This window comes from Trachypithecus francoisi, unplaced genomic scaffold, assembly GCF_009764315.1.
Source record: "Trachypithecus francoisi isolate TF-2019V2 unplaced genomic scaffold, Tfra_2.0 Lachesis_group0, whole genome shotgun sequence".
Classification (NCBI taxonomy): Eukaryota; Metazoa; Chordata; class Mammalia; order Primates; family Cercopithecidae; genus Trachypithecus; species Trachypithecus francoisi.
Window position 1 is genome coordinate 52,426,999 of NW_022681453.1, and position 26,976 is coordinate 52,453,974.

Here is a 26,976-nt window from a genome sequence, read left to right on the forward strand (position 1 = left end):
CGCTCCGCTAGCCGCCACAGTGCAGAGACTTCCCGGAGGGAGGGGGACAGCCTCGCGCTGGGATTGGCTGGCCTCGCGCGAGCGCCGGCGCGGAGTGGCTGGCGAGGTTTTAGAGGGAGTCCCGCTCTCCAATTAAAGCGGCTCAGCTGCGCCTAGCTGCGCATAGAGCTCCCTCCCAGGCCCGCGAACTTGGCCATTCAGCCGCCGCTGTCCCCGCTGCGCGCCCTCGCGCCTCTGCCTGAGAAGCCAGGAGCTGTTCCTCCACCCCAGAAGAGGATGGCAAAGGTGGCTAAGGACCTCAACCCAGGAGTTAAAAAGGTGAGCGGAAAGCTGTCTGTTTTTACCCAGACTCATTCTTTTTCTTGTTTCCCCTTCCCATCTGTTCGCGGAAACTTCCCAAAAGGTAATGAGAAGGAAACTCTTTAAATTCCAAAACTGCATGGAAAACAAATAGTTGGGAATACATGTTTGAGCTAACAGGCACACACATCCCAAACCCATTGTTGTGTAAAATATTTGCAAAGGGTCTTATGTCTTTGGTGATGCTAGTTAAAATTTAATATTATATATATATTATATATAGATAATATATATTATATATATATATATATATATATATATATCTTATGATCTGTAAAGGAAAACCCCTAGCTTCCTCACTCCCTGTCCTCAGGTGGCTGAAGTAAGGGTTGAGGGCATGTAATATTTACTCATAGTCTCCCTTTTGCTATTATCCCAGTGTTTTGTGTGTTTTCCCCAGTACACACACACACACACACACACATACACACACGCACAGTTTCTTTAGTTGGTGATGTTGGCAGTGGCAGCAGTTCCAGCATAAGGGAACTGATTTCTGTCCCCAGGGTCTGCACGTTTCCCTTTCAAGAAGGGCTGGCCGGGAGCCCAGAAGGTCACGGGTAAACTCCTTCACAGGAGCCTGCGGCTGTGCCTATAGCTCCAATATCATTTGTTGCTTACCTGAATGCAGCTGGGAGAGGGCACAGGCTGGAGACTTAGACAACATGTGAATGGGAAGGGAACAGAGAGACAACCTAGGCTTTACAGATGTGGAAACTGAGGCCTGGAGTCACAGAGAGTTGGTTCTAGCAGGCAGCTGACTGTAAGGAAAGCCCTAGGTATCCAGACTCAGTTCCTGCCACTTTTTAACTGCACAGTATTCACCAAGTCACTTTTCTGAGCCTCAGTTTCCTTGTCTCTGATGTGGGGATGATAGACCTAACCTCCCTCAGGGCAGTGGTAGCAGGGATATTGACATTGTGAGTTAATTTCCCAAAGCAGTAGTTGTTAAACTCTGATTTCACAGGATTTAGTCTTGCAGGGCCAAGTCTTCCTTAAACATCTGCCATTAACCTGCAGGATAGAATGAGAGGGGGAAGAAAAAAGACTGTGAGAATCAAACTAAAGACACAAACAGCCACTTAGAGGCACAGCATTCACCATCGAATTTATAGCTGTGATCTTTTATAGACAATTTGCCCAGACCCTATCACAGAGTCCAGTGGATACATCTAAATGGGTGTACCAAGTCACATTGAATCTGGGCATTTCTCTGGAATGTATCATGCCTCATTGCATTTGCCAAGCTATTTGCAGAATCAAGTCATTTCCCTTTCTACAGAAATTACCATAATACTTTAGACTCTTAGAAGATACCTACTGATCTCTACCTAGTAGTGAGTTATGCATGCAATGCTCTTATTTCTCTATACATTTTTCTGGACTCCTTGAGGGCGAACCTGTCTTGTTCATCCCTGTTCGAACATAGCACACCATGCCACACAGCAGGACTCAAAAACGTATGAGTGAGCCACGAGAATATCTGTCCAGCTAAGACCACACTGTTTGCATAGGCTTCATTTTATGCATTATTTTTTAACTTGTAGCATTGATATTTGTGTGTCTGAACTGCCTCCCCAAGTTCAGACACAGAATAGTTCCGGGCTAAAGGTGGCAGAGTTCCATTGTCCTCTGGAAAGTGAAATGATTCTGAGTATTTTTAATATAAGCTGGTTTATGGTTACTGTATGAGGTGAGATGAGGTGTGTGGAGACTCCCCCTCCTCACTGCAGTCCTGGGTTGCCACTTGGAGGAAGCCTTGTTTTTATTTTCCTTTGCATAGGGAGTGTGATTATCCTGATTAGAGGTGGAACATGTTCTTCTTGTCACCCCCTAGTGCCAACTTCCTTGGCCTGCAAAGGGTTTGTTTTCCATTTAGATCCAATTACAGGCTTAGAGAAAGAATGTGGTGGGTAGAGATGAAAGGGCAGATATTTTTTTACCTCTTGGTACTGCGACAATCAGGAGGAAGATCACCATTTTGTAGGTTAACCAATGCCTTCAACTCAAAATGTGGAGGGGAAAGAAGAGAACCGACAAGCTCCTCTTGCTGAACTGAATGTCACAGAAGTGATTAAGTACTACGTGATATCAGCAACATGCTGAAAAGCTTTTACTGCATATTTATTTTTTAAATCGGCAACAGTGGGGGGGAGATTTATAACATTTGGCTTCAGGATGCATAATCACACTTAGACATTTTGAAACAATTTCATAGACTCTTAGAGCTACAAGGGGCCTATTTACAAAATGAGAAATGGCATACAGGCTGTTTCCATTGCCCTACCCCCAAGGGGGTTGGGGCAGGAATCCCCACCAACTGGATAGTCATAAAAAGATCTTCAGCAGAGAACACAAAATCTAAAAACTGGAGTAGACTTAAAGATCATTTCACCAACCCCAGGCAGGCTAGGGAAAGAGACTCACTAGGGGCCACATACATACATCATGGCAGACCTTACAAGTTCCCCAACTTCTCTCTTTCTTTCTAAGTAAAATGCTACCACTGGCTGCTCTTGAACCATCTTTTTTTTTTTTTCTATTAGGAAAGAGAAGGTTTCCTAGCCCAGACAGTTCCCTGAGAATGGTGAAATTGCCAACATGTCTTGATAACAAAGGGCCTTGAAAGCCAAATGCCATTTTTCTGGGTGAAATCAATCTCGACTATGGATTTGTTCTTGTTGATTAAGGATGCAAATTATTAGTGCAGGCTTTGGCTTCAGATCTGGGTTAAGTCCCAGCTCCACCACTTACTAGCTGTGTGCTCTTGGGCAAGCTAATTAACTTTGAGTCTGTATCCTCACCTCATTTGAAAGTTGAAGAAACAGTAACAACATCTACCTGCCAAAGTGGCTGTGATAATTAAATGAGATGATGTACATAAAAGGCTCAGCATATGAGCACTCAAAGTTAGCCATGGCAGTCCTTGGTGGTGGCAGTACATTTCAGTGGGTGCATGGATGCTGAAAGGAGTGTTTTGGCAAATGAAGGACACTTTTATTTATAACTGCCCCCATCTGAAGAGCACTCAGCTTGCACTCAGCTGAACCTAAGCCATTGCTCAGCTTTGACAGGCTAAGACGATAACCAAATGCTGTTGCCTTCATTCTCACCCAATGGATGCAAAATCTGCTTACGTGGAATAGTCTTCCCTTCCAAATGTGGATTGCCAGTTATTGAACATTTCACTTTGGAGTTATATAATGTTGGGCCTGGAAGGGGAACTGGAGCTCCTTACTTTTTAGATAAGGAAACTGAGGCCCAGAGGGATCAAGCTCCTTATCAGAAGTTGCAAAGAAAATGTACTGAAGCCTATTAGGCTCTGCAAAAATACAGACCTCTTGACTCTCAAGGAGCCATCTGTAGGAATTTAGAAGGGATTAGAAGAAAGAGAGCTAGGAGCCTGTTCATAGTTGACTGTGCAGTCACCAGTGGGCTGGCTCCACAGGGAGCTAATTAGAAATTCTCACCCCTCAACAAAATGCCCACGGGGCATTAAATGATGGTAATTCTAAGTGCATTGCCAGGTCCACCTGGATGTCCCTCTCCATGCTTCTCTACGTCACATCCCTCTTGGCTTTCCTGTCCTTCAGGCTAGGCCTTCCCTCTATACTCAGCCCTTCCTGCTTTCACCTCCACTTCCTGCAGTGTGCAAAACTACTGGCACATCACCCGGGTGAGCCGATCCAATGTAAACATGGCTCCTCGAGAATTGTTGTTGGCTCCCTCAATCTTAAAAACATATTAAACTGTCACTTAAAGACCTTAATAGCCAAGACATTGGAGACATGCCCATAGGTGTATAAGCAACTTGGCCCAAAACAGAGCCTTATTTTTTAAAAACAGAAATAAATTATCCAAGTCCCTTTTAAAGGCTCTCTAAAAACAGATGCTGAAACCATTACTTTGTAAATTGCAGATTTTTGTCCTAACTTGCAGGTGTGTCTGACTATGTGGAGTTGGGGGCTGACAGTTGACTTTCACCAATGTATCCGCCACTGTGGTAGTGGGAGGCAGGGAGGAGCTTCATCAGATTATCTTCAGGCTTTAATCTAAGCCATCTCAGCTCCAAGGCTAGGAATTTGCTCAGAGCTTACCAACACTCCTACGAGTTGGAAAGTGGAAAAATGACTTTGGCATTCCCCTCTGAGGATGCTTGGTTTGATCCTTTCTTCATGCAACTGACCAAAGGTGACAAGGATGAAAAAAGAATAGGCTGAAATCAGCAAAGGCTGGGGACCAGGAAGGAGGGGCTGCGCATAGGCTTTTGTGTGTGTCTTTCCTTCCGCCCTTATGCAGGCCACTTCCCAAGAAGAAAAGGTAAAGAGTAGAGAAGTAAGGGAATAGTTCCTCTCACAATCCACTAGAGCCGAGAGGGCTCCAGGAGAAGTATTCGATTTGACTTTAGGAAGGCAGATCGTCCTTTCTTTTCAACTTGCACATTCCAAATAGCTTGTGTGTCTCATAAAGTGGAGATTTGCCATGATAAGTAACAGATCTTGAGAGCTCTTATCTCCCGACCATTCATCCAACACCATTTAAATCTTTATTTTAAGAACAGATTTCTGGCAGGGGCGTGAGTCATTATAATAACTACAGGCATTTACTCACTGGGTGACTTTGGACAGGTCACCTTTCCTAGGAAGTGGCAGAATTTGGGTAACAACCAGGGTTCTTTCTGCCTCCAGCCCACTGACCTTTCCTTTACACCAGACCATCTCCCAAATAACAAATGATTATGGAAAAATAGGCTTAAAACTTCATTCCACTGAAAGCGGAATTGTGAAGCAGCTTTTCAGGACATCCAAAACGAAGAGCCAGCTGTTGCTCTTGAAGAGCCTTGGTTTAGAAATATCCTCACATCCCCTACCATTTGATAACAGGAAGAGGATTTGCCCAGCTGCTACTATCTCACCAGGTGCAGGGCCACTAGCTACTTTTGCAGGACTCCTTCAAGATCACAACATTTCCTTAACTCCACATGGAACAATTGGTATGTCCCAAACCATTCTTGAATGTTTACACATAGCAATAGCGTAGATCTGCAAAAGCTGTAGAAAATACTCTCTATAAAACTTTTATAGAAAGAGTTACATATGAAGTTGAGTCTCCTATGTCCACCAAGGCTCCTTTACTGGCTGAAACACAAATTTAGTATCTAATCTTGTATATTTGATGCAGAAATTGTGTTTTCACAAAAACAGAAGTGACAAATCAATTACAGTGCTTTGTGAAACTCCCAGATCAACTCCTTGTCTCATATCTGCTCTTTTGCATGAGAAGCAAACCCTTTTACTTTTTTTTCTCAGAAAAGAGAAAGGAATCTGTTCTTGCTTTTATTACCTATTTGGATTCTTGCCTCCTAACAGACTTATTCTCTGTTAGGACAGGCAAGTTTGGGGCTAGGCAAAAGAGAGGAAGGAAAGACGTCTCTAAGGGTCCAGAGATGATTGACATTTTCTTGTGTGTTAGCTCTTTAGCTTCAAGGACTACCATGCAAAGATATTTGTGTCCTTTTTTACACATGAGTAAGACTAAGAGTTTAAAATGACTTGCCTAAGGTCACGTGATGACAGATTAAGAACTCAAACTCAGGCCTCTCTGACTCCAAAACTTTAGTTCTTTTTACTCTACAAGAAACAGAAGGCATTCATAGAAAGCAGAAATCTGGTGTGGAGAGACTATGATTATTACTGTGACTTTCATACACAGATCAATTTCTTCCAGCCCACTGAACTCATTGATAGTCTGGTTCAGAATCTTCCCAGCATTTGCAAAATGTTTCCAGGTATCTGCATCTCTTCAATAGCTCTTGGTCACCACCAGGAGCGTACTGTCACCCACACCAAATCAGAGCCATTTCCTAGGTATCTCAGCTCTGATCATCCCTACAGTGTAACAGTAGAGTGAGTGTGGTAGAATAAAGACTTTCTTGATTTCTCCTGGTTTTCCAGAAGGCTAATGGACATCTCCCAGCAAAAGACTAGTAGAGAGACCTTTTAAAGAATAATACATATTATCCTAATACTCTAAAATAATCCTAGAGACCTTGTCCCAGAGCTTTCAGGAAACTCTGGCCTGGAGATAAGGTTGGCCTTGACATGCACATTTCTACATGTCTAGTCAGCCTGACCCATGGCTTACCCAATAATATGTAAATCATGACCAAGCCAAACATGGCCTGGGCCCCCACCAGGAGACATGCTTTAAAAGGAAGTGTAATTGCTAAGGGAGAATAAACAAAGGCTCCATTTGGCAAGTAACTCTGTTGAAGGACAAAGGAGTGCCAGTGTCCAACTCAAGGTGGCTGTTTCAAATCCACATGCTTTGTGTATAGGTTTTGTCTCCTCCTCCTGTTTAAAAAATATTGAGTCCTTTGTAAAATTTATCTTTGGAGACAAATGCTAATGAGACATTGTCTAAAAGAGCTGAGCAGAATCTTGTTATCTGCTCATTCAACCCCTTCATGTCACAAATGGGACGGGGGAAAAATGGCGTATCTGAAATTTACAAAGAAAAAAATGGCATATCTGAAATTTACATAAGAAATGGCATACCTGAAATTTACAAACTTACATTTACTTGAGTGGTGCCACAACCAAGATACATTGACTCTCAGCGTCTTTTATGAATGAAGGAGAAAAGAGTGTCTGCTGTATTCTGTCACTTCCACACCCAGAGTGTCCCAGTTTTGTGTCAACCTCATACCCTGAAACTCAGAAGTTCAGGTGGACATTTTGACTGTGAACTTAGCTTTGGCCACAAGATCCAGCAGCCACTTTGAGGAGCCATTAAACACACAGCATTTGCAAGCACAAAGATCTAGGTGCGACCTGCAGTTCTTCAATTTGCCAGGTCTGCAAACTTCGCCAAGTTACTGATCCTCTCTGGACCTCTGGTTCTTCATTTGAGAAAGATAGCTAACCATAGTTCTACATTAAACAATAGTTTAATGAGGTAAAGCGCATAAAGTGCCTGGATACATAATATACCCTTGATAAACATTTTCTCCTGCTGTTATGGGTATCCCCTCTCATCAGCAAGATGCAAAAATCCCATAGGTTATTAAGTATTGGAATGTGGAAGACCAAATTCAGTTTACCTACATCACATGGGGCTTCTAAGCTCTCAGACTGCAGGACCTTCTCTTTGTAGTTAAACCTGGACCTAGCCATAAATATGCCGAGGCCACATCACATTGCAAAATCATGAGAATAGCCACAGTTCATCTTGGGTGTTTCCACAGCAGCCCTCCCCTGTTCCATTACCAGTCTTTCCTTCCAATGTCTTGCTTATAAGATAGGGCAACAGTCACTCATTTCTTTATATAACAAATATTTATTTAGCATCTGTTATGTGCCAGCCACTGTGCTAAGTGCTGAATACATGACAATGAATAGGAAAGCTTTGATCCCTGCCAAGTAAACTTGAGTCTGGTAGAATTTATTTTTCATAAGGCAGGAGACAGGTCAAATAATGTCAGTGTTCTGTGAGTCTTTGTGTTCCTTGACCTCTCCCCTCCCCAGCACACCCACATACCTCTCCTTCCTTTTCCAACCTCCCTTTCCACCCTCAGATTTTCCAGGACACATACCTTCAGAGCCACATCTCAGCTCTGATCATCCCTACAGTGTAACAGTAGAATGAGTGTGGTAGTTCTCCCAGTTGTCACATTTTAAACAGGGCCTTTGGGAAGAAACCACCAGAGGCACTAAGTGAAAAGGAGTCTGAGGCAAGGGGGACTATTGGCAGCTCTCAGATCCCACCAGCAGCCAGTGGTCCCTCAGCCTTCCTACAGCGATGTGGTGGTAGGCCAGTTGTCTTTGCTCAGCCTATGTTTGCTCAGCATATGTTTTCAGAGGCAGCCGAACATTTAGATTGTATTTTTCATAGTATTGATGTCAGGGACACCAAAAGGCAGGAGCATAGGGAAAGGACTCTTGGCTGGCTAATGACCTCATAAGAAACCTGCCCTTAGAAGAGAGCATCTATTTGGGCTGTATGACTCAGTGGCATTTCTAGGTACTGATTCATGAGGCTGACCATCCAGGTGACTGACCCAGGCAATCTGCTGGCTGAAAGAGGTGGAAGGAAAGTAGATCCCAGCTCTGCCCTCATCCTGGAGGAGAGCCACCCCTCCTACCACGTCACGCGGGTGCTCCCCACCCCAACCCTGGCTCAGTGGCCAGCCAGTCTCCTTGTAAGAGGATCTGACTCTAATGTGGGGAGTGGTCAGCATCTGGGGGCTTCTTATTTTAGAGGAAGTATAAGAGAGAGATGTTTTGAAATCTTATTAGTGGATAGAGGAGAGGCTTTTAACCTAGGATCTGTAGATAGAATTGAGGGTGTCAGGGAACTTAAATTAGAAAAAGTATTGCATTTTTTATCCCTAACCTATAACTGAAATTTAGTATTTCTTATTGCTATGAATAAAGATAAATGCCCTAGAAGTTTAGCAGCCCTTATGCCTTTCATACCAATGGAAAGCAGGTATTTTTATATCACATTACAGCTAAGATGGATCCTCATCCTACCATTTATACTAATCCCTGCTCTGAAATGACCATAATTATACCCACTGCTAGATCATATTCATTAACTTAGTAAAGGCACATCTATTACTAACTCACAAATTTGTTTTTATATATTGATACTATCTTAGTAATATTGGTTTTCTTTGCATTTTTATCTTATGCATTTAAGACATTGTCCTAAGAGATATTCTCATGTCAGATAAACAAAGAACCTAAACATATAAAGACTCTTTCCACATCAAGCTAAGGCATTAGCAGCATTGCACCACACACACACACACACAAATATACACATATAAGCATAAACGTGTAAGCACACACATACAGCTATAGTGGATTGAGGTCTGAGGCTCTTGGAGTAAACAAACTCAATTCAAATTCCAACTCTGCCACTCATTTCCTATTACCTCGAACAAGTCATGTTAGTTCTGAGCCTTAGTTTCTTCATCAATAAAAGGGGCCTAAAAGTTATTGTACTCATAACAATCATCTAAGCTCTTGGCACAGTACTTGACATATAAGGAATGTGTATTAAACACAAGGCATCCTCACCATTAAAAGAACTAATGAAGGTGAAATGGTAAAGAGAATGAAAACATTACTTTGTTGAAGCTTTTTAAACTAACCGTTGATTTGGCTAACTCTAAGAATTTATTTTGTCGGCCGGGCGCGGTGGCTCAAGCCTGTAATCCTAGCACTTTGGGAGGCCGAGACGGGCGGATCACGAGGTCAGGAGATCGAGACCATCCTGACTAACACGGTGAAACCCCGTCTCTACTAAAAACTACAAAAAACTAGCCGGGCGAGGTGCGGCGCCTGTAGTCCCAGCTACTCGGGAGGCTGAGGCAGGAGAATGGCGTGAACCCGGGAGGTGGAGCTTGCAGTGAGCTGAGATCCGGCCACAGCACTCCAGCCTGGGTGACAGCGCGAGACTCCGTCTCAAAAAAAAAAAAAAAAAAAAAAGAATTTATTTTGTCCAAACACATATTACACAAATATTATATGCCAGGGACTGAGCTGGGAAACGGAGAAATAAAAGGAAAGGAATTTTAAAATCTGCTGGTCTCAGAAAAGGAACAGCCTAATCAAATCATCAAAGAATCATAGCAGTGCCTAAAGACCTTGATCGGGGTACATGTGTGGGACTGAGAGAGATCAGAAGAGGAAATATTTAATCTTACCTGGGGAGGTCAAGAAAGGCTTCCCAAAGAGGGGACATTTGAGCTGAGCGTTAAAAGACGAGGATGAATGAGCTGTTAGGATCAGGCCACAGTCCAGTTTTATACCTTCCAAATCTAACACCCATATTTTCCATTCTATTCGATTTCCAACTTGGGGAATATCACCCATCTTGGACTGTGGAGAAATACATTCCACTGTATTCATCTAGCCACAAATGCACATCTTTTATCTTCTCATCTGAGAACCTGTTCCTCTTCCTCTCAAGCAAAACCCATTGGGGTGACAGGATAGCAAGGCCTGTCAGGCTGCACGTAGAAAACTTCTCATGGTAGTGACTTGAGGCTCTCCCAAGCCCTGCAATGGAGATCCACAAAACTCCTCCCGGTTGAGTTTGAATTTTTGCAGGAAGATACAGGTTTGTGTTTTGACAGCAGGAAAAAAAGGTAACCAAATATATGCAATATATATGGAAAGAAAGGAACACACGTGTGTGCACACACATATACGTCTGTGAGATCCAGCACATGGCACATGTGCGCAGAACATGAAAACACTGTTCAGAGCACCATAGCATGTGTGTGCACCCTGAGCTTCACTCTGAAGCCATTTAATAACAAGAGGAAAAGATATCGCAAGTAGGACTTTTTGATGAACTGTGAGGAAGCAAAACAGCGTTCTGAAATACGGGAACTTGGTTAATAAGATCTGGAATCTTGCATCAAAACAATTTCTTTCACACGGTTTTTACTTCGATTTCTGACTTGGTCTGAAAATGTGAGTTCCTTCTTGCCGTATTTTAGAGCAGGTGATGCATTGAAATGAAACACACATGGCTTGGATATCTCAGTGCTGCTAGGATGATTGTCCTTGATTTTTGTCGGTTGTACCTGGTACATTAAACAGAGAAAAATAAAATCCCAGATGATTCCCTGGCGATTATCTGAAAAATAACATTATGGTGATCATCTCTGCATTTGCAAGGACATGAAGAAAGGGCAAGATTTGGTGGAAAAGCTTTGTTTCCTCTAATCTGTCCTCCTACAGAACCAATAGATCTCAGTAGCCCATGGGGAAGATACAACCCTGTAATGAGATTCCCAGCTAATTAAAATGGCTGTCATCACCCACCTTGCACATTTCCATGAGCCCAGCCCAGAAATTGGACCATCACGGGGGAAATCATCCTATATTTATTTGAATAATGTTTGTACTGTATATTTCAGCAATTAAAATTAACTTTTAAGAAGTAAGAAGAGGCTTAGGGATTCTCTAGGTCAACTGCCTTCTGTAACAGATGAGGAAACAGACCCAGCAAAGCCAGATGACTTGCTTGAGGTCACAGAGCTAGTTAGTGGGAGAGGTAGGATTAGAATTCAAGGTACTATAGCCTTTCAAGTTCAGAAAGACTTTTAAAAGCTGTGTTGTGTAGAACCACTTCCACATAAACATGAGATGAGCTGGGCAGCCAGCTGCTGTCAGAATACCACTGAGGAACACTCACACCTCCTGAAGATGTCTAATTTTTTAAACTTCTCTAATTATTGGGAAGCTCTTTGTTATTTTGAGCTAAAATTTCTCTCTATGTAACTTCTCCTTATTGGTTTCCTTTATTTCCTTGACAGATTCAAGGAGGTAACGGCCATTTTTTTCTGAAGTCCCAGTCCCAGTTAACCTACTAAGTCCTACATATTGGTCAGGATGAAGGTCAGAGCATCTATATTTTGGGTTTCTTCCTACCTTCAGGGAGACCTGGTGTCAGTTGTTAGCTGAGTGAGATGGCCAGCAGACATCCCCCAGGGTTTGTCTGGGGATCCATCTTGTTACTTGTGCCAGCTCCTCCACCTGGCTAGGATAGTTCCCTCTCCTGGCCTCACTCAGGTGGGGAAGCCCTTCTGTGCCACCAGCTATCCTGTTTCTTGCAAGAGGATTTTTAATGTGGGAAATCATGGCAAGAAAGAGGTGCTAGGCAGCATTAAAGCACCAAGAGAAGAACTCCAAACCCGTGTCATAAACACTCAAGAAAAATCAGCACTATTCTACATGTATACATGCATAGCACCTTTCTTTCAAAGAAAAAAGGAAGAGAGGGATGTATACAAAGTCAAAGAAGGCTAAGGAGGCAAAGTGGAAATGCTTGATAAATAGAGGTAATATCCAAAACTTTTAAAAAATTGTTTGTAAAGTTGTCATCACTTATTACTCTGTGGAATGCTAGAACAGGACGAGGGTAATCAAATTTTGCATGCTTGTGTCTTTTCCTCTGAGGGTAATCAAATTTTGCATGCTTGTGTCTTCCTCTGAGGGTAATCAAATTTTGCATGCTTGTGTCTTTTCCTCTGGAGGCGGTACTCAATAAACAACTATGAAGGCTGGCCATCAAAATGAACTTGCTCTCATGAAAAGATACCACTAAGAAAGTGAAAGGCAATCCACAGAAAGAAAATATTTGCGGTATTTGTATATACTGATCCCCAGACAAACCCTGGGGCATGTCTGCTGCCATCTCACTCCGCTAAGAGCTGACACCAGGTCTCCCTGAAGGTGGGAAGAAACCCAAGAAATAGACACTCTGACCTTCATTTTGAATATTTATTTGTGTATGTGTATATATATGTGTGTATATAGATAGATAGATAAATAGATAGATAGATAGATCTGGGTTGTACTCAGAATATATAAAAACTTCTACAAATCAACTTAAAAATCCAATTTTTAAAAAACAGGTGAAGACTTGAATAAGCATATCACAAAAGAAGATGTCTAAATAGCTAAAAGTATAGGAAAACATGTTCAACATCATTATTCGTTACCGAAAAACAAATGCACAATGAGACAGTGTCACATACCCAGCAGAATGGTAAAATTAAATACTAACAGGACAGAGTGCTGGAGAGGATGTGGAGCAACTGGAACTCACAGACGTTGCCAGGGAGAATATAAAATGATACAACCACCGTGGAAAGCTATCTGGTAGTATCTAAAAAGTTAAATATATATCCACTTTGTATTCCAACAATTACACTTCTAGGTATATGTCCAAAAGAAAGGATCACAGATGTTCACAAAAAATCTTGGGCAAGAATATTTGAAGCCATGTTATTCATTACAGACCCAACCTGGAAATATTTCAAATCTCCATCAACAGGAGAATGGATAAACCAATCATTTTGTATTTATAAAACAGAATATTACTTAGTAACAAAAAAATCTAACATATGTAACAATATGGGTAATTTTAAACATGTTAGACAGAAAAATAAACCAGACACAAAGGAATACACACCGTGTAATTTCATTTTTACAATGTTCAAAAACAAGCAAAACTAATCAACAGTAATAGAAATCAGAATAACGACCACCTTTATAAGAAGAGGTTTTTATTGAGTAGAAAGGGGCCTGAAGGAACTTTCTGGGCCACAGAAAATATTCTACATGTTTATCTAGGTGATGGTCACATGGGATATACATATATAGTAATCGAGCAAATACTGGAGATTGGTGCATTTTTACTGCATGTTAAGTTTTCCTTTGGAGTACTATTAGATAATAGAGACAGTATTTGATAAACAGTTGGAAAGTGATATGTATACAGGCAGCAGACCAATGTGAGGGCAAAGCATGAAGAGTGAGTTCCTGCTGCAGCCCCCTGGAGGTGTCACGTTAAGGGAGAACTTTGTCTCCAGGAGCTGCCACCAGGACCCTTTCAAATCTTGCCATTGAACTTAGCCTGGCATCCAGGTTTCTATGCGATGGGTCCCTTTTCAGCTACATCTTCCACTACAACATTCTGCTGCCCCAGGCAGACCTGTCACTCATTCCCTGAACATACTTTTTCTTCCTTGTGTGCATGCTGAGAGAGTTTCCTCCTCCATGGTCCCAAATCCCACCCCTTCCTCGGTGCCTTCCTCCATAAAACCATCAGTTCTGACCAAGTTCGCTGTCCTGTGAACTCCTAATGTGGACTTACTCTCCCGCTGCATGCACGTTTAATTTTCTGAATGGCCCTGAAGCATCTGCAGTGGCTGTCTTGCCTGCCTAACTCTGGTACCGTCGTATCCTGTTTATGCTGAAATTCTCCATGTTATGCTCCTTGAGAACAGAGACATTCCCTCTTCCCCTTTGGGTGTACCCTGGAACACTGGCACATGTTAAGGGCTCAGTGATATTAATGGATAGAAAAGGGAGTGGGATGGAATTGGGAAATAGGAGACAGAAGGAAAGACATCAAAAGAGGTAAGAGCAGCTTTGTTCTCCTTTCTGACAGGGACAAGGAATTCTGAGAGGTTAGAAAGAAGGAAAGAGACCCTAAGAGCAGAGGATACAAAAACAAAACAGCTGTGGAATAGAGGAGGGCAGACCATTAACCTATTCAGTCGCCCCTCAGTGTGGTCCCTTCCCATTCTGCACCAAGATCAGAACTGGCAAAGTAGGAGTGGGCGGGGGGAAATGGGGAGGAGACTACCTGGTAGCGTTTAGGAGGAATCTTAAGATGAAAAGGAAATGAAAATGAGAGGAACTGGGGAAGGCAGCGTACCAAACCAGACCCTGAATTTTTTTATGCTTTCAAGTTTTATTCTCCTTCTTTAAGCTTGTCTACAAAAAGATGGGCTTTAGGATGGTGAACGAGCCAGGCCTTGATTCATTTCCCCTTTTCAAACAACTAACTTGAACCTTCATCTGAACCTCGAGGCTCTCTCTTTCTGGATGGACTTCTCTTGAGAACAAACTCCAATGATTTCCATGGTCTGGGGAAGCGGTTGGCCTGGATCACGGAACAACAGCAGCTGCATCTCAGGAGGCTTGGCCCTCCTGAGAGACAAGAGCCGGAGGGACGACTGAAAACTGGCTGAAATTTAGTGCAAACCTCTCATAACTCAGACGGCTATCTACTTTAAGTTTGTAGTCCTTGATGAATATTTATACCAAACTAGGGCCAGTGGAAAAGTTCCATCTGCGTGGATTTTAAGAGTTTTGCCTTTCCTCAGCCACGTTGACCAAACTCAGGAAAGTGGCGGAATCATTGCCAAGTACATGCTCTTTGAAGTGCAAGAAATTCTGAGAAGGCCTTGAATTCATCATATTTCTTCTTATCCTGAAGACTTAGAGTTGGCACTCCTTTTTTTTAAAAAAAAAAAAAAAAAGCTTAATATCAACACCTCTCAGTGCTTTATGATTTTAGCCAAGCCCTTGACACCATGCTGACCACAGCACTCTTGAAGGAGTGGATAGGTCTATTCGAAGTTTTGCAGGGAGAAATTGCTTTGTTGGTTGATATTTTTAAAATATGAATGATCCAATTAATCACTGTAATTCTCCTCTTTAGTTTGCTAGTAAGAAAAATGACCCCAAGTTTTATCCTTAGTGTTGTTAGTCATCCTCTACTCCTCAGAACCAAAACACCAGAAATTTCAACCATGTCGTACCTTTGATGTGTGAAGATAAAACAGAGGCTTTACTCTAGCACGAGGCATAGTAACTGCTCTTACCAAGTATAGCCCAGGTGCCAAGCATTGTGCTACATCATTTTTTCCGAATTTTACAATCATCCCGTTTTGCAGATGAGTAAACTAAGATCCAGAGGGATTAAGTTCCATGGTTACATACTTAGTCATGGTGAATGTGAATGAAATGTGGGCAGTTCAACCCATAGCTCTTCCTTTTCCTTTGTACAGCTGGAGGATTCCTTATATGAAAATCTGAAATACTCTAAAATCTGAAACTTCCTGAGTGCTGACATGAAGCCTTGAGTGGAAAATTCCACATCTGACCTCATGTACCTCATGTACACACACTTTGTTTTATGCACCAAAATTATTTAAAATATTGTATAAAATTACCTACCAGGCTGTGTGTATAATGTGTATATGAAACATAACAATTTCAGGTTAAGGCTTGGATCTTGTCCCCAGGATATCTTATTATATATACCCAAATATTCCAAAATCTGAAAAATATCCAAAATCTGAAATACTTCTGCTCCTAAGCATTTTGGATAAGGGATGCTCAACCTGTACTATTTCTAATCTATATCTAACATGTTTGCAGTGTTCCAGAAGTATGGGTCATGGACTTGTTGGTCCAAAGATGAATTTAGTTGACACACAGACATGCATTGACAACATTGAACCATGTTAGTCAGCATCTTTCTCTCATTTCAGTTCTTTCATTCTTCCGATTATGTCAAGGAGGAAGTCTCCATCTGATGCTAAAACGTCTTTATCATCCCAAACACTTGCTGAACTTCACTTTAAACAATTGACAATTAGTTCCCAGGCTCAGAACTTTTAAAAGGCAATCATACCTAGCTAGAATTTAGTGATTCATATTTATTGCATTTGTTGTGGTTACCATCTAATTATTATACACTTTAGAGATAATGTTTTTCAAGAAAAATGTTTTTAAACGTGTGTTTAAAGAAAAGTCAATAATCACACAGATGGGGTATGGAGAACAAAATTCATAAAGGAGGAACATGAGGTTTTATAAACATCTAATGTTTAATTATCCCTAGTTTTCAAAGCATCTTACATACATTAAAATATTTGATTTCTACAGCCACCTCTTGAAGCTCATAGGGATTATGATCAATTTTAAAGATGAAAAAAAAGATTCAGAGAGTGGAAACTACCTGCCAGGGTTCACACAGGTAGTAAAAATGTAGCCAGGGCTCAGGTTCAATGCTAAGTTCCAACATGCACAGAGTTCCCCCAACGCTTTGTCAGCAAATCATTCAAGGGCAGGAGTGGATCAAGGGGTATTCCAGAGCAATGATCCCAGACCAGAAATGCCATGGAAAGGCTACAAGGCTTACTGACCCACTGATTGCTCTGAGTTTTCACAATTTCCCAGTGCTTGTCTGTATTCTATTTCATGGAGAAGCCTGCAGCAGAGTTTTTCTAGAGAAGTCTGATTTTCTCTCTCTAATGAGTCACCTTCCAGACGGTCAAGAAACTGGCTGTCCCATCAGAGGGTCATCTCTTGCCTCCTGAGTACACCACACAAGGGATGACACAAACTAGAAACAAACCACTTAATGAGGAAAACTGGGTTCTGCAGCAAGAAGACAGCATTTCTTTCCAAGTCTCCTTGCCTTGAGCAGTTGATTGGGATTCAGATGCCAGGTCTGGGTGGCTGGATAGGCAAAGATACCACAAACATAAGAGAAACAGGGGGAGAGTGAGTAAGCAGTCTCATCTGTCTATCCAGGAAGAGATTCCAGGAACTGAAAACACTCCTGGAGATAAAGATGAGAGCTGGAGAGAATAGTTGAAACTACAAGTAGATTCTAAGAAGAGAGGAGAAGAGCCAGTGGGAGAACCTTGGGGAGAGAAGAAAGTTTTTGAGGAAGGCAGAGAAGAGGGTAGTCAGAGGGGCTGGCGTAACCACAGGAGGCTAGGATCCTGAAAACCAGAGGAAAACAGGGTGGCTCTCTTTCCTTCCAGCTCCCCTTTTGGGCATCAAACTCAGATGCAGGATATCTAACATATATCAGATTTGATGTGCCAAGAAACATAGATGATAGCATAGATGAAGCATAGATTAAGGCATGGATGAAGCATAGATGAAGGTGTGTTACATAAATGTTTATTGAGGAGCTACTATGTGTAAGGCATTATTCTAGATACTGGTAATAGAGCAATGAACTAGACATAAAGGGACCCTGCCCTCATAGAGCTTACAGTCTAGCAGGAAACAGTGACATTGAAGAGTTATATACATAATTAAATAATTATCATCATGGTGGATACTACAAATAAAAGGTACAGGGTTTTCTAAGACCATATGATAGGAGTGTCTGAGGGATAAATAGAAGTTTGTTAGGTGAAGGGAGAGAGAAATGGTCTAAACAGAAGGAACTGTATGTGGGCAGGCTCAGAGGTATGCAGGAATTTGGCATCTTTCCTGGGACATATGGTTAAATGAATAATTCTAAATTTACTCAAGAGATAATTTTCTGGAAAGTAACTTGGCTTCTGTAGTTCTGTTTTACATTTGAATTGTGGCAAATGAGTCTGAAAAACAAGACCTTGAAAGTGAATTATTTGCAACTAATTTCTGTTCCATAAAACTGAGCTTAGAAAAATGTGGCCTAAATACTCTTTAAGTTCCTTTTAGTCCTAAAGATCTATGACTTTCCTACATGCAGAATCCAACTATATATAGTGTGTACAGTTAGATCATTATGTGGGGGAAAATCAAGGAAAGGATAAAACATCTGAACCAAAAAGTGTATTGTTAGTTTTAAAAACATATGATAGCAAAAAAAAAAAAAAAAAAAAAGAAAAGAAAAAGGAGTCTTTTATAAGAAGGATGCTTGGTTTAAAACCAGGAAAACATCTTGCTGAAGGCACTACACTAAAACACGTGGTATTTTACCATCAAGGCACCAATGTTGGTTGAAGGAAATCCTTTTCCATCTGCGCACATGTGTGTGTGTGTGCTGTATGTGACTGTGTGTGTGTGTGTGTGTGTATGTATGTATCAATACTTCCATTGTCGTGAAAGTTAACCCAGGAATTCCTGAGAGATTCCTGGCAGGAAGCATTTGCATAAGCAAAGCCTTAAGACTTTTAATAACAGTGCTGTACGTTTATACAACACATTTCCTTTTAAGATACTAAGATTCAGACAGGCAAGATTAAAAATCCACCAACTTGGTGTGTTATGTCTCCCCTATTTCCAAAATTAACTCCAATAAAAGTGTGTTATCCTTGGAAAGATCAGTAGTGCTGCAAATTTGGATTTCAGACACATGCATGCACAAACACATACACACACGCACACACCAAATGACATTCCTACAGGATGACATTCTTAGACATCAGGCTGCTAAAATCAGGGGCATCTTATAAAACTAGGGAGGTATAATAAATCGCTATTGCTGACTTCAAGCTTACAGATGTATCCTTGAGAAGGAGTCTGTTAAGGGCGGAAACCTAAGAACCACAAAACCAATTAGATTTTAATTTCCAAGTGTAACCTGAAGACACTAGGCCTGGGGACACCAACAGCTTGTTCAAATTTAGGAAAGGTGGGGTGCGAGGGGAGTAAGGGGTCCCCATGGGGACCTTCTTTTCTTCTATCTTGATTTCCCTCAAGTTACTTGGTAAATCACTAAATAAGATTCCCAGGGGAGTTGGATAACTTCTGGCTCATAGTGATGCTGGTGACTTTACTACATTTTCCCAAAGGCTGGCAGGGCATACCTAGGGAAAGAAAAAGACAACTCCAAGAGAAAAAACGATTGTGTTGAAACCTCTGGAAGCATTTAGTTTGGCAAGAAATGCCAGGTCAACTTTTGCCCTATAGGAATCCCTTTCATAGGCAATTAAAACAATGCCCACCCTTTGGGACTCTGAGTGATCTCAAAAGATTCATAAAAAGTCCACAAATGGAAGGAGATCAGAGGACCATCCTCTCACTGACTGAATTAAGCAGGTAGCCCCTCAAATAACAGGTTGACTTTTCTAGAAACATGGACAATTCTGAAATAAACAGCAGAGAATGGTTTTGCCTCTTAGCTGGTTTTCTCAGTCTGCCTTTGTACAATTCACTATTCACATTAGCCTGGGCAGTATCTGTAGCTAGTTCAAAGGGAGCTTGTGTCAAAGGAAAATATTAGTTCAGCCTTAAAAATCCTATCACTTCAGTCCAGTGGGGTCCCTTATACATAATATTTGTTGGCCTGCTTTGGATACAACGGCATGTAAACATCAGCAAGAAGCAAGAAGCTGGCAGCCAAAAAGGCTGGTTTCCTTTCCCCCTCGGTCATCATCGTGTTCGCCCTGCCAACAGAATGTTCAACAAGGAGTCTGTGTCCTGGGCCAGGACTGCCAGATTCGTAGATGTTCCATGCGCCATCACACAGATCCAGTCACCCAGCAATGAATCTTTGAATTTAGAATTTGGAACTTTTTGCCTTGTTCCATACTCCTCTTTTTCAAAGTGACCCCAACTCCATCCCCTTTGACAGATAAAAGAGAGATCCTGTGACTGTTTCCATGCTTCCCCTTCTCAAAGGCTATCACCCATGCCAACTGGGAGAAGGAGCCCAGCCTGCAAATGATTGTATAGAATTGCTTACAGCTCTTCTGTCCAAACGTCCCTCACATCAGGCTGTTCCAAGAGTTGCAAACCCTTGAAAAATGTGCTGATTTGAGTCTTATCACCTCTTTGTCTATTTTTGATGGAAGTGCTAAAAATACAAAAGAGTAAAATTATCCAAAAGACAGACAGAAGAAAAAGAAAAAGGGGCAGATAGTCTCCTATCTTGGCTAGCAGAGCACTCACAGTGTCTGCTCCCTTATGCCAAGTGATACTGTGATGATAGGTAGACAATGCTAGTAGATTCGGTTGGTAGACCAGATGACCGAGGGAACTGTGATTGCAGTAATGGATTCTTAATTAGAAGGAGAGTTGTTTTTGTTTTGTTTTGTTTTGTTTTTGTTTTTCAAGATGTAGATGGTGGGGTCAGCTTCTCGGGTGGAGTACAGTTTTAGAACCACCACCATCACCCAGCCCCTCAAAGGGAAGCACAGGCTTCTATACGCTTACTTCTTTCATGGCCCAGGGTCTGAGTATTTTGGCTTTCCTGGAGCCATTCTCAAATCAGTGAAACTTGGCTAGCAGAGATGGGGTGGGGGGAGGCACGAGCAAGGTCTTAAACAGAGAAAGCTTTCATTTTGTATTTCCCTTTCCACATATGGATTTGCTTTTCTACTCTGTTTTTATAGCCAGATTAACCCCTTTTGTTCACAGATGATGTGAGCCTTGGTGGTCTCCAATTATCCCCTCCCCTGGAGGGGAAGGCAGAGCTACACAAGTGATTACAAGCTCAGCAGTGTTCCATGAAAGGGCATCCATGGTGGCTTGGAGACTGCAGTGGGGAGGAGAGTGGGTATCTAGTAATAGGAAAGTCAGAGTCTGCCCTGTGGAGGTGATAGGAGGAAGTGGCCAACCTTTTCCAGAACTGCCCCAGGGTTCTGTTCCTCAAGGAGCCTGAACACAGTGATTGGAACAGAGACTTCAGGGACAGTTGCTGTGGGAGTCACAGGAGCAACAGTTCCCTTTCAACAGTTCCCCAAAGGGTCTGGGACTACCATGCTTCGCTCCAGCCTCTCACGTGCTCCAGCTTGGCACGTTGGGCTTCTGTGAATTTATTCCTCATTTGTGACCACCCTGATTTTAACTTAATCTCACCCATTAGACATGACATGTTGAGAGAGAGGGACATTAAGGAGAACATGGTATATTTTGCCCCAAACCCTAATTTTCCCTAGAGTTGAACCTGGAAAAACTAATCCTGAGAGAGGAGGATAAAAAAAGGAATGATCGAACAATTTAATTGATTTTTAAAAATTAAAAATTAAAGAGAATATATCATTTGACATAGAGAGTGAAAACTATTCTTTCATTCAGCATTTGCTTAAAACTTTATTTGGGACACCAGAAACTCCTGACATCATGAGATAAATCCATCTGACTCTTCCAACTACAACCAGTCCATGGGATAAATTGAACACACACAAACCATGTAATAGGAAATATCACGGAATCTTTACCCTGAAGTGCTGCTGATTCAGGCACTTCTGCCATCAACTCATTATCCACCAACTGTGTTCTCATTCTGTTGCTTTAAATAGTATTGATTTTTAAAAACAAAACAAAACAAAAGTTTCCATCCATAGAATTATTAAGTACTAGATCAGTAGGGCTCATCTCAATTTGTTTAGTCTGTGCATTTTTATCTTCATTACACAATTCAGGAAAAGAGTCTCTAAATTAAAGGGATTTCTTCACATTTGTGCTTGTCCAGACAGAGGAATAGGAATGCCCAAGGAACAACTCTGGAGTAGAAATGGTAGATCTGAACACACACACACACAAACACTCACACACATACACACGCGCACACATGCACAAGCACACACAGCTCCCTAAAGAGCATCTGTCATATGGCCCCTAATACAGATGAGGTCTTTGTTGCTGTCTATGTGAAACTCATTATGGTTTTAGGATGCACTTCATCCAAGTCGTTTTTTGGTTGATTTCTGCCATAAAAGTGGGCTGCAAGTCTCACTCTTTCATATCATACTTGGAAAGACAGGATTCTCTTGGCCACAGCCTAAAGCCCTAGCGTGGGGCTTCCCAAAGCTTGGGGAGATGAGTGAGCAAGAAGCCAAAGGATAAACACAGAGCAGCAGTTCTGCTTTAAGATTGGAGGGAGTAAGATGGGGAACATTTGTTTTATATTACAACAGAAAAAATATAGATTATGGAATAGGATGCAAAAAGTCACCCTGATGTTTAAGAGCAAATAGACTGGAAAGAGTCATTGTTCCCCTTCCCTCAGCATCCCTGGCTTTCCAACCCCCTGGCCTTCTCCTCTGGTGACACACAGGACCTGTCTCAGGAAGAGAGGTCAGGCAGAGAATTTACTTTCAGGAAGAGCAACAAATGTAGACTTTAAGTTATGGACAGGCAGTGATCATATTGGTAAGTATGTTGATTCCATTACTCTGTTAAGATTGTGTAACCCTGTTTCGGCAAGTCCTTGCTTCAATTCTTGGGAGCTTCAAACAATGGAAGAAGTCCAGACCCTTGTCAAGACCCCAGTATTCCTTTTTTTTTAACTTTTAATTTTTGTGGTTACATAGTAGCTATAGACCCCAGGATTCTTAAGTGGGAAAGTGAAAAAAGCCTTCCCTGCCAGGCCACTCCCCAGAAAAATCGTACTTCTTAAGGAAAAAAAAAAAAAGACTTCCCATGCAGCTTGCAACCATTTGAGTGTTGCACATTCCCAGGTTGGGCCCCTTTGTCTAGTGGGATTCCTCAGTCCAAGCTTCCACCTGGAGTTGGGGAGGGTTTGGGGACCACCCCTCACCTCAGGCGGGGCAGAGAGTCTCAGTATCCATGAGTGCCCCAGAGAGGAGTCAGCCAGCCAGTGAAATTTAGAGGAAGAGGAAGGGCTGTGGTTTCCCTTCGGTCTGGTTAAGAGAATGAGTGCATTTGGCACCAGAACCTGTGGGGCAGGCTTATGCCAGGGCTGATGCTGAAATGACAACAACAAAAGCCAGACTTGCTATAAAAAACTCTCCTTGTAAGGAATGGTGGTCCCACAAGCTGAGTATGAAAAGGGAATTTTTTTCAGCTTTATTGAGGTATAACTGACAAATAAAAATTGTATGTCTTTAAGAGGTACAACTTGATGGATTTGTGTTGTTGTTGTTGTTGTTGAGACAGGGCCTCACTCTATCATCCAGATTGGATGCAGTGGCACAATCACAGGCCACTACAACCTCAACCTCCTGGGCTCAAGCAATCCTCCCACCTCAGCCTCCTGAGTAGCTGGGACCACAGAAGTGAACCACCACACTCAGCTTAATTGTTTAATTTTCTGTAGAGATGAGGTGTCACTATGTTGCCCAGACTGGTCTCAAACTCCTGGGCTCAAGCAATCCCCCCTCCTTGGCCTGCCAAAGTGCTAAGATTATAGGTGTGAGCCACTGAGCCTAGCCCAAATGGATATTCATATATATTGTGAACTAATCAAACTAATTTTTTTACATGGTGAGAATACTTAAAATCTACTCTGTTAGCACATTTCAAGTCTAGAATACAGTATTGTTAACTATAGTCATGATACTTTACATTAGAGCTCCTGAAGTTACTCAATCTGCCTAACTGAAACTTTGTACCCTTTGACCAACATCCCCCCATTTCTCTCAGTCCTCAGCCCCTGGCAACCAAAATTCTCTTCTGTGTTTCTATGAGTTTGACTATTTTAGATTCCACTTCTAAATGAGATCATTATTTGTCTTTCTGTGCCTGACTTATTTCACGTAGTATAATGTCCTCGAGTTCATCCCTGTTGTCACGAATGGCATTATTCTTGTTCCTTTTTGAGGCTGAATATTACTCCATTGTGTGTGTGTGTTTGTGTGTGGGGGGGGTGGGGTGTGCCACATTTTCTTTTTCCATTTATTTGTTGACAGACACTTAGGTGGTTTCCATATCTTGGCTCTTGTGAATAGCGCTGCAGTGAACTTGGGAATGCAGATATCTCTTTGAGATACTGATTTCATTTCCTTTGGATATATATCCAGATGTGGGATTTCTGGATTGTATGGAAGTTCTACTTTTAATTTTTTGAGGAACTTCATACTGTTTTCCATAATGGCTGTACCAATTTACATTCCTCCCAACAGTGCGCAAAGGTCCAGGAAGGGAGATTATTAAACTAATGAACTGAGAGCCTAAAAGTCCAAGTTGGAACAGTTGAAGTTACAATGGTGATATCAAATGATTCCCAAACTTGTCTGAACATGGGCATCCCCTGGGAACTTCCAGAAATGATGCCTGTAATCAACCCCCAGAGATTGTGGCAAAATTGGCCTGGAGTGCAGCCCAAGTTTTGGAAGCATTAAAAGATCCCCAGGAGAGTTGAATGTCGCAGACAAGTTAGGGAACCACTGTTGTAGCCCCTCGATACTCAAAGTGTGGTCCCTGGGACAGCAGAAATGGCTTCTCCTGGGAGGTGGGTAGAACTATATGTCAGGCTTGCCCCAGACTTGCTGAACCAGAGTGTACATTTGAGCTAGATCCCAGGTGATTTTATGCTAATTAGAGTGTTTACTTAATTTGAGGAGCACTGCCCTCCTCACATACCCAGACCAGGCAAAATCCCCTGCTAAAGGACAATCTCATGGCACACTGTTTCTCCTTCCTAGCACTGATTGCATTTGTAATTTTACATTTGTGTGAGCTGAGAAAAACCTGTGAGGGCCCCAAAATATCTGGAAGAGGCTTTTTGACATGGAACTGTAGTGCATTGGTTAAATTAAAATGTGGATCTGGAATTCAGATACCTGTGTCCAAATCTAAGCTCTAGCACTTTAAATTGACCCCTTTGAGCCACACTTAACTAAAGAGACTGGATTTTCCCAGGCTTTTCTGTGTTTTGTACTAAAAATTTCTACATCCTAGGCACCAAACAGTCTAGTGCAAACCAGGACAGTTACCCTTCAGTTAACTCATATGCAACCTAGAAGCACTAACAATATATCAGTGGTCTCAAACTTTAATTGTTTATCAAAATCACCTGGAGGACTTGAACAGCACTGTCTGGGCCCCACCTGCAGAATGTTTGATTTCATAGGTCTGGGGTGAGGTCTGGGAATTTGCAGTGCTCACAGGTTCGCTGCTGCTGTGCTGCTGCTTGGGGACCACACCTTGAGAACCACTGCAACATACCTGCCTTACAGAGTTGTAAGATTTGCACAAGGTCGGGCTTAGCACAGTGCCTGGAAAACCACATATTCTAGTCCTTTTACAGCTACTATTATTCCTTTTGATTATGGAAAAGATGGGACTAAAGATGGACCCTAAGGAGTGGGCAGGTTTGAAACTCTCTGAGGTTTAGATGAGCATGAGCAAAATCCCAGAGTTTGTGTGGATTTAGTTCTGCAAGAGGCTCAGGTGGTTGGAAAGAAAATCTGGGTGGAAAACAGTAAATAATGTGGAAATAGAGACAAATTTGGATAGGTGAGGTGGGTCACATTGTGGAAGCCCCACGACATCTAACATTCAGCAGCCTTTATTCATTTAAAAGTGATTCAGCATAACTTCAAAATGAGACAGTCTCTAGTATCCTTAATATAGACGGATTTATGAAGAGTTGGGAATAAACCCAGAAATGACTTGCTTCTTGATTAGCATGGATTTTGCTTCTATTTTTTAAGTGAGAACAGTTTCTAGGTAGTAGTTTTCAACGTGTAGTCCCCTAAGCTACTGTCCATCCAGGCATCTGCACAACTTGGGTCCCAATGTGAGCTCCAGCTCCTAGATCTGGTCCTCAGCGTACGCAGTCTCTGGCCTTTCAGGCTTCCAGGGAGGCAGCAGACAAACTAAGTGAAGTCAATATCCTGTCGCTTTTCTCCCACAAACTTTGCCTGAGGTTCTGATTCACTTTCTCCTCTGGCCATTGACTCCCCACCTGCACTTGAAGTCTATTTGTTGCCTTGGACGTCTACATTTTAGTTTATTGAACAGAACAGGAGCAAGTGGTAGAAAGCCTGGGACCAAGGTGAATGTGTCTAACCCTTGTCCTGCTACTCCCAGCCCAAACCTTTCCAGCACCCCTCACCCCTGCAGACACACTGTTCCTCCTTTTTGAACCCAACTGGTCCAATGCCCAGAGTCAGAACTAGACTCCTAGGAGTGCTGTCTGGGGTCTGGAGACTCCCGGGATAGTAAGAAGTCATGGGTTCTGGGTTGCGATAATATGTGTGTGAATTACATTCTTAGAAGCAAATTCTGTCAGTTCTAGGAGCTTTTCTCATGAGCAAAATGTAAAATACCTACTTCCTAAGATCATTGTGAAAACCAGCTGAGATAAGGGATGTGAATATACTTTGTAAACTGTAAAGTGCTGCGTCCTTGGTGGAAAGTGCGATAGCAGATTGGATAAGAGCACAATTCTGATGTAAGGCCTGCCTGGTCTCACATCCTGGCTCCACCACTTGCTAGCTATTGAATCTTGAAGAAGAGCTTAACCTCTCTGGGCCTCAATTTCCTTATCTGAAAATGAGGCTAATGAAATTATCTCCTAAGGTTGTCAAGAAGCTTAAATGAAATATCACAAAATGTTTGGCATGTGCCTGGCACATAGGAAGTACACAATAAATGTTAACTATGATCATGATCACTGGGAAAGATGAAACACTTTTGATTAAAGGCCAGTATAGGGAAAGGTAGACTTAGGATACCCCACCACCACTGCCTTCAAAGGAGCTCCAGTGGAGACCATCTGGATAGGCAAGTTGCTTCTCCACTCTCAGACTCAAGGTCATTCATCATCTGTTGACTGGGAATAATGATGATAATAATTATACTTCAATGG

At 42.1% G+C, this 26,976-nt stretch overlaps 1 protein-coding gene across 1 annotated transcript in view; it reads left to right on the forward strand.

The window, feature by feature from the left end:
- Positions 1-49: 49 nt before the first annotated feature.
- LMCD1 (LIM and cysteine rich domains 1) overlaps positions 50-26,976 on the forward strand; it is a 66,052-nt gene continuing 39,125 nt past the window's right edge. The window contains exon 1 of the mRNA XM_033210520.1: positions 50-318. Within this exon, the coding sequence (XP_033066411.1) occupies positions 277-318 (42 nt within the window). The 5' untranslated portion in view covers positions 50-276. The remainder of the gene's footprint in view (positions 319-26,976) is intronic.